The sequence below is a fragment of the Pipistrellus kuhlii genome, unplaced genomic scaffold, assembly GCF_014108245.1.
Source record: "Pipistrellus kuhlii isolate mPipKuh1 unplaced genomic scaffold, mPipKuh1.p scaffold_m20_p_1, whole genome shotgun sequence".
In the NCBI taxonomy this organism is placed as follows: Eukaryota; Metazoa; Chordata; class Mammalia; order Chiroptera; family Vespertilionidae; genus Pipistrellus; species Pipistrellus kuhlii.
In genome coordinates, this window is record NW_023425404.1 from 176,652,533 (window position 1) to 176,663,888 (window position 11,356).

The 11,356-nt window shown below is 42.5% G+C and overlaps 1 protein-coding gene across 1 annotated transcript; it reads right to left on the reverse strand.

The window, feature by feature from the left end:
• Positions 1-329: 329 nt before the first annotated feature.
• Positions 330-11,137, reverse strand: CHRNA9 (cholinergic receptor nicotinic alpha 9 subunit). Its single transcript, XM_036417989.2, has 5 exons — positions 11,038-11,137; positions 10,605-10,750; positions 9,315-9,469; positions 4,240-4,772; positions 330-1,161 (listed from the first exon to the last, which is right to left on the reverse strand). Exons 1-5 carry the CDS (start codon positions 11,099-11,101, stop codon positions 620-622), a joined length of 1,440 nt encoding a protein of 479 aa, XP_036273882.1. The 5' UTR covers positions 11,102-11,137; the 3' UTR covers positions 330-619.
• Positions 11,138-11,356: the final 219 nt, after the last annotated feature.

Consider the following 11,356-nt stretch of genomic DNA (forward strand, 5'->3'; position numbering starts at 1 on the left):
TCTTATAAATAACTGCCTGATAATACATTTGAAAACCTAGATGAAATTTCTAGAAATGGCTCAATAGAATCATTTCAATCTGGTTATAGTCAAATCTATCCCAAACAAATAATATAAAATATGGAAAAAGCTATATACTCAGAGTTACTCACTGGTTCCTATATTAGTTTTCTATTACTGTTGTAACCGATTACCACAAATTTAATGCCTTAAAACAAGTCAGGAAAAGATGGAAAGATCCCTGGACTTAGTAGCTAGATTTATTTTTGTGAAGATGGGTAGTTTCTATCTGTTTAAGTCAGTGGTTCTCAACCTTTCTAATGCCGCAGCCCTTTAATACAGTTCCTCATGTTGTGGTGACCCCCAACCATAAAATTATTTTTGTTGCTACTTTATAACTGTAACTTTGCTACTGTTAATGAATCATAAATATCTATTTTCCAATGGTCTTAAGTGACCCTGCTAGTTGTTCTCAACCTGTGCGTTTTCTGTTCTTTGCAGCCAAATGCAACTGAACTGGTAAAAGTATTTCTGTAATTAAAATGGAGAAGACTTGAAGAAATTATTAGTGTAAATCACAGAGAATTCTATTACTTTATTCCCACATACCACGTGCTCATTAATCTGCTCTTGCTATGATCAAAACAGTCATCACAAACACCATAATGAAAAAAACCCACATGAAGAATCGATCTATGACTTTCGCAACCTTCTTCCATTCACTCCCCTTGGAATTGGTGGCCTTGTGGTCTTTGAGGCACTTGGCAATGTATTGGATATTCCTCGTCAGCACTTGGTACCGTGCACAGTAATTGTCAGCATCCTGAGGGGTCTCACCTTGGCACCCCAAGTCATTCTTTAGGAGTTTGTTCACTTCCTTCTTTCTGGGAAGGTCTTTGTTCCTGGCTGTTTTCGGATTAGCCTCTGGAAGTTTGCCGTAAATCTTTGTGAGGTGGCCTCGCTCGCTGTCGTGGCGGGGACTAAGGCAACTCTCACCCACATCGTAGACGAACAGGATCCTGGACATGTATTTCAGTATAACCACCCTGGCCCAGTGTGGCACTGGCCGGGCCTCGGCCCCACAGAAGTGGATATTCATCACCATAATGGTCAAGGCAGTGGAGGCTGTGATCAAGGCCATCGTGGCTATGTAGTATTTGCCTGAAAAATATCAACAACCAAGTCAGCTTAAAACTGTCCTCATGTTTGGCTCGAAAAACACTTTTCCTAAGGAAGCTATACACTGAGTGGCCAGATTATTAAGATCTCTGAATGCATAATGATCTGGCCACTCAGTGTATATCCTATATAATAAAAGACTAATATGCAAATTGTCCCCTTGACCAGGAGTTCGACCAGCAGGCAGGATGGCCAACCGCCCATGTCTCCTCCCTCTGGCCAGGCTGGCCGAACCCCACCCATGCACGAATTCATAATTCTATATATTAGAAGCCTGATACATGAATATATATACTGAGTGGCCAGATTATTATGCATTCAGAGATCATAATAATCTGGCCACTCAGTGTATACACTAATGAGTACTATTGTAGTATAGACTTTTGAATCAAACTTTCTGGGTTCAAATCCAAGTTCTGTCGCTTACCAGACTTGTGGCCTGCAACAAGTTATATAATGCTGCTAAGTCTGAGCTTCTTTCTCTACAAAACGAATATAATACTAGTATCTAACTCATAGGAATATAGTAAAGCTTCATTGAGGTGACTCGTGTGAAATCCTCAAAACTGTCCCTTATACCTGCCTAAAAGGTTTGTAAATGTTTTCTGAGATCATGATGTGAAAAATGTTCACTTTCAACAAACAAACAAATAATTAACAATCTCGGCCAGTTCTCCGAATTGTCACATTTCTAATGTGAAAGCTCCTTACTATTGAATAAGAAGAGACACTGTTTCTCTATCTCTTTAACATGTGATTATATAATAACGTGAATAATCCTGAAAAAAATGAAAGAAGGAAACAAAGATGAGGGTAAAAATTTATAAAATATAGAACAAAAAAATCCAAGAAAACGAATAAAATTGAAAGGGAGCTATTTTTAAAAATAATGAAATCGATAAACTTTTGATAAATCTGCACATAAAATAGAGGCAGATGGTAGTGGGGAGAGAGGATGCAAAAGAGGAAATAAGAGAACCAAAATTGAGAAAACAACATAATAATCTTATATATACCGTGTTTCCCGGAAAATAAGACATCCTCGAAAATAAGACCTACTTACAGATTTCCTTCTGAGTGAAATATAAGGCATCCTCCCAAAAATAAGGCCCCCCCTAGGCTAAACATGAGAGATTTGGTCCACTGATTCTGAAAGAAATGGAGTCACAAGAAATTCACCAGGAAATTCAGGAATTGGATTGTTATGATGATGTTCCAGAAGATGATGATATGATTGTCATTGAATAAATGAGTAAATTCTTGATACTGTAGGATTCGGTTTGTCTGGTTTGTGTTAACAACTACTGTACTACCGTATACAGGTAATAAATTTCCTTTATTTTCATTTAACAATAAATGTGTACCGTATTCTTCTCCATGGAAAAATAAGACATCCCCTGAAAATAAGTCCTAGCGCATCTTTGGGAGTAAAAATTAATATAAGACACTGTCTTATTTTCAGGGAAACAGGGTATCTGCATGATACAAATTTAAAAACCTAGATCAGATTTCTAGAAATATATCAGATGTTAAACGTAGTGTAAGAAGAAAGAACACCTAACTAGAAGTTAAGAGGTGAGGTCTCCACTGTTCAGGGCGTTGAATATGTCCACCTGATTGCCTTTAATTCCATATATATCTACCCTCCAAATACTCTAGGGCAAAAGATTTTGTAGGTGAGTTTTGCCAAACTTTTAAAAGAACAGATAATTGCCGAAACCGGTTTGGCTCAGTGGTAGAACGTCGGTCTGCGGACTGAAATGTCCCAGGTTTGATTCCGTTCAAGGGCATGTACCTGAGTTGTGGGCACATCCCCAGTAGGGATGTGCAAGAGGCAGCTGGTCGATGTTTCTCTCTCATCGACGTTTCTAACTCTCTATATCTCTCCCTTCCTCTCTGTAAAAAATCAATAAAATATATTTAAAATAAATAAATAAATAAATAAATAAATAAATAAATAAAAGAACAGATAATTTATTTTATTCAAGTTGTTCCAGAAATAGAAAAAGAGGGAAAACTGCCTGGTTCATTTTGTGAAGTCAATTTGATCTTGATTCCAAAAGTAACAAGAAAGGAACTATTAAGGCCATTTCACTTATAGACATATTTGAAAAATCCTACAAAAATTATTAATAAGCTTACTCAATTGGTGTCTTTAAATGATAATTCATCATGCTAAAGGAGGGTTTAGTTCAACATCAGAAAACCTAATTCATTATATTAATAGAGTAATAGAGAAGACTCACATGTATATCTTAACAGATGGAGATAAGATTTAATAATATACATCATTTGTTTATTATTTGTTGAAAGCTCTGAGTAAACTAAAACTAAATGGAACTTGGTAAAGGCTAAGAGCCAGATGCCCAGATCAAATGCTATACTTATGAAGAAAACTTGAACACGTTTCTATGACTAGAAGTTCATTTCATGAGTGCTACAAATAAATTGTGATTGTTAATATTCTCCAGGTCTGTGTGCACCCTTCCTAAAAAAAAAATAAAAAAAAATCATTTTTTATTATCACAGAAATAGAAAAAGAAGTAATGCTTACAAAATTTCCAACACATATCCTGAGACATTGCTCTTCAGAACTGAGCCAAGTTGCTGTTGAATGTCACTGTTAAAGAAGAGAGAGGGGCCTACCCATTGGTGCTGCCTCAGGTAGGGTTATGATTAGATGTCATCCCTGTCCACCATTTCTGCCTCTCAGAGGAGATCATAAAAATGCCAATATACCCCTTCCTCTTTCGTGGTTAGATGAGGATTAGAGAACCTTCTGTGTTTATTTCTTAAAAAGGTGTGGGTATATATGTATGACCACCCTTTGAGAACCATTGCTCTAAACTCTATTGCTTCTCAATCTTCTAGAGACCACAAGGCCAGTTTTGTTTCCAACAGCCACGCCTGTCTTCAAAGATGCCAACGGGAGACACTAAATGAAGTACGTGGCAGCCTGTGTGGAGTGTGAAGCTGGCCTAATTGTTATAAGTTGAAAGGCATACACATCACTACAGTCACTACAAAGCTGGGCTCAAAGTGTAAGACACTGGAACTCACCTATCAGAGGGACGTTTTCTGAGGCCGGCATGATCTCTGCCACCATGAGCTGAAATACAGTCATGGCCAACAGGATGGTCACGCCCAGGGAGACCTTTTCCCCAGAGGCTGCTGGGAGATAAAAACTCAAGGGGGCCAGAAAAGATATGAGGACGCAGGGGATGAGGAGGTTGACGATATAGAAGGCGGACCTCCTCTTCAGAAGGAGAGTGAAGGTCACGTCGGGGTAAGGCTCAGAGCAGCAGCCATAGGAGATGACGTTCTTCACCGCGGGCATGCCGTGGACCTCCCACTCCACGTCCTCAATGAAGTCGGAGAGGTCTCCGCTGTCCAGGGCGTTGAATATGTCCACCTGATTGCCATTGTAGGTCCAGGAGCCAAAGGTCAGGTTGCACTGCTGGTTATCGAAGGGGAAGTAGGTGACGTCCACCACACAGGAGCTTTTGGTGATGGCCGGTGCGTCCCAGGTGATCAGCCCATCATACCGCAGGACCACATTGGTGTTCACAGGCTCAGAAGATTCATCGTCAGCCCTGAACGTCAGAGGAGGAAAAGGAAAGCAGCTTGTTGGAATAACTCACCAACTTCCTATTCCAGACAGCTCCCCACCCTGTGTCCATCACTTTATTGTCTTTGGCAATGGGTCACCATTCTCCCTGTTACTTTGGCATGAAAATCTGAAATCAACTCTTAATTTTTTCTTTTCTTCCATCTCCTGTAATTAGTGAGGGGCAAGCTGTCTTGGACCCTTCCTTAAAGGCATCACTGCTTTATGTCCCTTCCTCTCTATGTCCAATGCCACCCTGCTGGTCCAGGCATAATGACTTATAAATCCAGACAAAATGTAAACCTGTCAAAGCTAAAATCTGAAAGGGAGGTTCTGCTTACCTGATTTTGTTAACTTTGGGCACAAGAATATTAAGGCAACTTTTTGTTGCTGTTGTAAAATTTTTATATGTGTAGTAGAACTTTTGGAAAACATGGAAAAAAATTTACTCACACATAATTTAAGATATAATAATTTAATCTGGATAAATGTGGGGGGGTTGTTTTGTTTTGTTTTTGTTTTTTTGTTTTTTTGCTTTGTCAACATTTATGCCTGACATTTTGGGGTACAGAATTTTTATTTTCCTTTAGGGGATAACTCTTTCTCCACCACCATTGCAAGGCATATTGACCGTTGATCAAGTCATAATAAGAGCTATGACCTTCCGTCCAGGGACAGACAGCCAAAGACAACTCTATAGAAAGGCAGCACATTCTGACCTCACTTCCTTTTCTCCCTTTAACGGCCCACTGGCACTCCCCAGAAGCATTAAAGGCAATCCTATTTATTTACTTCAAGGCCAGTATCTTATTGTTTTATCTCCCTGGTTTCTCTGAACATGATTTATAGCTCAAAACTTGCAATGGTTCCTTATTGTCCACCAAATACTCCCAACCCTCCTTAGTTTAGTGTCCCAGATCTTCCATGATCTACTCCCATCCCACTTTCCAGCCTGATGTTTCTATTATAATAGTCTCCTTCCATGATCTACTCCCATCCCACTTTCCAGCCTGATGTTTCTATTATAATAGTCTCCTTCCATGATCTACTCCCATCCCACTTTCCAGCCTGATGTTTCTATTATAATAGTCTCCTTCCATGATCTACTCCCATCCCACTTTCCAGCCTGATGTTTCTATTATAATAGTCTCCTTCCATGATCTACTCCCATCCCACTTTCCAGCCTGATGTTTCTATTATAATAGTCTCCTTCACTCACACTCCACCAGCCAAGGCTGAAACCCTAACACATCCTGTGAGTTTCCCTCCTTCACTCAAACCCTTTTTCCTATCTATAATATTTTCCATGAACAAATCTAATACATTTTTCAAGACTCACCTCTTAAAACCCTATTCATGTCAACTATAATTGATAAATAAATTTTTAAAAAGATTCACCTCCTATGAGAAGCATTCCCTGCCTCTCCTGTTAGATGAAATGTCCATCATTTGGGATATATATATATATATATATATATATATATATATATTTATATATATATATATATTTCCCCCCCCCCCAGAGTGGAAGGAAGATAGATAAAGGTAGAAACATCAATGATGAAAAAAATCATTGAATCATTGATTGGCTGCTTCCTGCATACACCCCCCCTCCTCCCCACTGGGATTGAGCTTGCATGTGCCATGACAGGAAATGGAACCATGACCTCCTGGTTCATAGGTCAACTCTCAACCACTGAGCCACGCCAGCCAGGCCAGTGACTGAGTTTTAAAATCCTAATTGGTTTTCCAACACACTACAGAATGCCTTGCATAGAAGAAAGATTTGACAAAGAGAGGTAGGTAAGTAGGTAAGTGGGTTGCTTGAATAATTGAGGCCTGTTCTCCTTTATAAAGTGTCATGACATCAAAGAAATATCACCAAGAGATTTCGGTTCAAAACCTGGTTCAGGTTTTACAATTTGGAGCAAGTTACATCTCACTTGTAAAAATAAGGAGTATAATACTTTAAAGTTTCTTTTTAAATGTTAAATAACTAAATTGTATGTATTAATTTCTATTGCCATTGCAACAAATTTCCATAAACCTAGTATCTTAAAACAACACAAATTTAACATCTTTATAGTTCTTAGAGGTCAGAAATCCTTAAATCAAGATGTAGATGAGGCTGCACTCCGGTGGAGGCTCTGAAGGACTGTCCATTTCCTCGTCTTTTCTGGCTCCCAGAGGTTGCCGGCATGCCATGGAACAGGGCACACTCTGTCCTCTGCTTCCTTCATGGCACCTCCCACTCTGATCCTCCGGTCCCTCCTCTATAAGAACTCCTGTTTACATTGGGCCCAGCCAGGTAGCCTCCTCACTCACAGCCTTCCTGCAATCACACCTGCCAAGTCCCCTTTACCTCATAAGGTAACATAGTCACAGGGGATTAGAGTGTGGGCATTCTGGGGGCGGTTATTCTGTCTACCACCCTAAAGCCCCAACTCTGCCGACCCATAGTATGTGTCCAATATATGTTACTTTCTTCTCTTCCCCTTCCCTGTGTTTCTAACTGGGCTCCATGTTCTCAACCAGAATATGAGAAATTACAGGGACCAGCTTTCACAAAGGAGGTTGACAGAACAGGATGACCCTGAGGGTCTGTCATTTGTTTCCCTGTTTTCTTCCCTTTCCTCAGCCCCTCAGTGCCCCCCAGGCAGCCCTCGTCCCCTTCTGAAGCCGATCAAAGACTGAGCTGATCTAGTCATCTTGCACTTGTGCACACAGGTCTTTCCCATTGGGGGCTGTGAGACTCCCACCTGGAACCGGAGGAGTGGGCTGGGGAAGGAGAGGACAGTGAATCAGCCAGTTCTGTCAGTCATCAGAATGTCTGGACCCTCAGCATAGACTTGCCTGTTCACTCAATCCCACAGTCCATCCCACCAGAGTGGCTTCCTGATGGGGCACTCATGCCCACTGGCAGGCTGAGTTCTCTCTTAGGAGGGATCCCCTGGGCTTCCCCTCACTCACCTTGTTCTGAGCCCAAGAGGAGCCTTTCCCAGCCCAGAGAAACTTGAGTTTCATAAATAAAATAGATCGAAGCTCCTTTGACAATAGGTGGAGCAACTGAGCCTGAACTGTGACAGGACAAGCTGGCTCCTTCTCAAAATGTGGTCCACGGGCCAGCAGCTCTAACATCTGGAGCTTATAAAAATGTAGAATAAAAAAACTCTACCCTAGACTCACCGAATCAGAATCTGTATTTTGATAAGCTCCTCAGGTCACTCATGTGTGCTTTACAGTTTGAGAAACATAAGCCTTACCTATATTTACTCAAGGCCCCTTGGTCATCAGGTAACTGGTGACCTTATAACCTCGTTCCTCATCCTCTCCATACAAAGTCCAAAACCCAGAGGCCAGCTCCCAGCTGGTCCATCCTGATTTAACCTCAGTAGCATCATTGTTATTGACACATGACCTTGGAGAAGGGACCACCACTATTATGTGTTGAATTATGTCCCTCCCAATATTCATAGCCCTCAGAATGTGACCTTATTCCGAACAGAGTCGTTACAGATGTAATTAGTTAAGATGAGGTACAGTACGGTGGATACTTATCCAGCACCGCTGGCGTCCTTATAACAGGAAGCCTGTGTGCCTGACTCTTTGGCTGAGCATCGTCTCAGGCACCGGGAGGTCACTGGTTTGATTCCCAGTCAGGGCACCTGCCAGGGTTGCTGGTTCAGTCCCCAGTGTTTCTCTCTCATCGATGTTTCTATCTTTCTCTCCCTCTGCCTTCCTCTCTCTGATATCAATTAAAGAAGAAAACATATTAAAAAGGGAACATGTGACCCAGATAGTACAGAGAAAATGCCACGGGAAGATCAGGTGATGCTTCTGTGCATTAAAGAGCAACAAAGACTGCTACCAGCCGCCAGAGGCGAGGGGAGAGGCTGGGCACAGATGCTTAGGCATGACCCTCAGAGGGAACCAACCTGGCTGGCACCCTACCCTGACCATGCACTTCCAGCCTCCAGAACTGTGAGCTAACACATTTCTATTGTTTAAGCCCCCGCCTCCCTCCCCCAGTTTGTGGTACTTTGTTTCAGTAGCCCTAGAGATCTCAATAGTAGCCCTGTATATGGTTCTTACCTGAAAAGGGGAATGTAGCTCCAAGCTTTTATGAACTAAGATTTTATGACCCTTATTTTAGGGCCTAGGAACAGAAATTGACACTTGACTTAGAGGTGATTTGTTTCATTTTGTTTTTAAATGTTGGAACACCTTTTTCTTTATTGATTTCAGAGAGTTAGGGAGAGGGAGAGAGAGATAGAAACATCAATGATGAGAGAGAATCATGGATCCGATGCTTCCTGCACGCCCCACACAGGGGATGGAGCCCCCCATGCCGGGCATATGTCCTGACCAGGAATTGAACCAATGGTCTCTTGGTTCTGGGCTCGATGCTCAACCACTGAGCTACACTGGCCAAGGGACTTACACATGTTTTAAATATTCCTTCTTCATTATGTTTAAATCCAGTTACGACAACAAGTTCATTCCCGAGAAAGCCCTGATTTGCACTTACTTGTTGTACAGGACGATGTCCGGCCTCCACACCAGGTCACTGGGGATCCTGATGGAGTCCAGGCCGTCGTACTGGTCTCGATCCCACGTGAGGTAGGCGTCATGCCAGGTTTGGCGGATCCATAAGTAGGCGGTCAGAATTTGGTTTCTCTCGTCCTGCACAATTGACCCAGATGTAATTTTGTCCAGTGGACACCTCGGCGGCGCCCTCTATCTCTAGAACACTTGTTCTTCACGCGGAATTCCAAGAGCACTGCTTTATTTTCAGGAAGTGAGAGCTCTCTCAGTCTAGCCCAGTGGTCGGCAAACTCATTAGTCAACAGAGCCAAATATCAACAGTACAACGATTGAAATTTCTTTTGAGAGTCAAATTTTTTTAAACTTAAACTTCTTCTAATGCCACTTCTTCAAAATAGACTCACGCAGGCCGTGGTATTTTGTGGAAGAGCCACACTCCAGGGGCCAAAGAGCTGCATGTGGCTCGCGAGCCGCAGTTTGCCGACCACTGGCCGACCCTTGATTGACTGCCAAGGCCATATTTTTTTCTGCTTTATTTAGTGTTTGGAATGTTAAGTGGGCAAATATTTAAGACATCAGATTTTTGCATGAATCCACTCCCCAATTTTCTCCAAAAAATAATTATCAGGTGATTCATTTGAATGAGAAAGTCAGGATGTTTACAATGGACGGAAGAAAAATCAAGATTCATAACTTTGTGTAATTAAACACATTTAAGCAGTAAATAAGGTATGGCATCTTAAAACACTGCCTTTGTGTTTTTTTTAATTGGAGTAAAATGCACATAACGTAATATGCACAGAGCATAAAACTCACCATTTGAACCACTTTAAAGAATATCTACATTTTAATCACTCGGTGGCTTCCAGAATATTCGCAGTGCTGTGCACCCATCACCACTATCTAATTCCAGAACATTCTAAGGAACCCTAAGACTGTCAAGCAGACACTCTCTACTCCCCTGTCCTTCCCACCGATACTCTGCTCTGTCTTCTGTGGGTTTGCCTCTTTTGGACATTTTGTAGAAATGCAATCATGCAATATTTAACACCGTCTTTCTTTAGATGATCTAAGACTATTACTGTTAATGGCTGGGATAGGTAACAATTAGCAAAATTAATTTCGTAGAACGCTTCCTTCCCCTGGGGTCTCCCTCTCCCACTAGCTGTCTGTTCTCCTTCCCTCTCAAATCCCCAGTGAAAACATCTCTTTGAAAAATACTGTTCGTTTCTTCTAAGCAACTCGCCAAAGAGTCACCTCTTTGTTTTCTCACCATGTCCTTGATCTGGGAAAGTGTAATCTGCAGTGTGACATTCAAGACCTCATCTGTGTCTTCTACTGGACGAAGAGCATTGGAATAATCTTCAAAAAGGTCGTTAAATAACTTCTGAGCGTATTTCCCATCCGCTGCTCCTACAACTGCTCAAAAAGAGGGACCTGGTCAACACTCAGCGCCGTGTGTATCTGAGGCAAAGAACAACAGACGGAGGGCTGGAAGTGGGGACGACCCAGCATCAGCTAGGAACAGGGTTTGGAGAATGAGGTTTCTTCTACCTTGCACTACGGGGGCCAGTGAGAGTCAGTCGGAAGCACAGGACACTTCCCTGCAGCTAGATCACGGGTTGTGTGTCCTGGCCCACCCCACCTCCCGCCAAAGAGGCGGCCCCAGATGAGCAGAGGTGGGTACTCACCCACCAGTCTCTTACCTCTCAGTCTGGAGGCAGCAAAGCAAATCCAGCAGAAGGAGATGCAGGAATGGGGCCAGTTCATCTTTTATTCGGAGCCTCTATAAATTCCCAGCCAGGCAGTGGGAAGGGACTGGGCACAGCGCTGAGGCAGCCTCCGCAGTGGACAGAGAGTTCAGGTTTGCACTGCACGGAGGGCCCCGGTCCTGAGAGCCCTCCCCTCTGGTAATCGGAGAGGGGCAGTGCCCGCAGCTGAGATGCCAGGAGTCTCAGGAGGGTGAGGACAGGCAGTGCTGCTCTGGGAGGGCCGGGGGGGCCACCCCCACCCTTCGCAGGAACA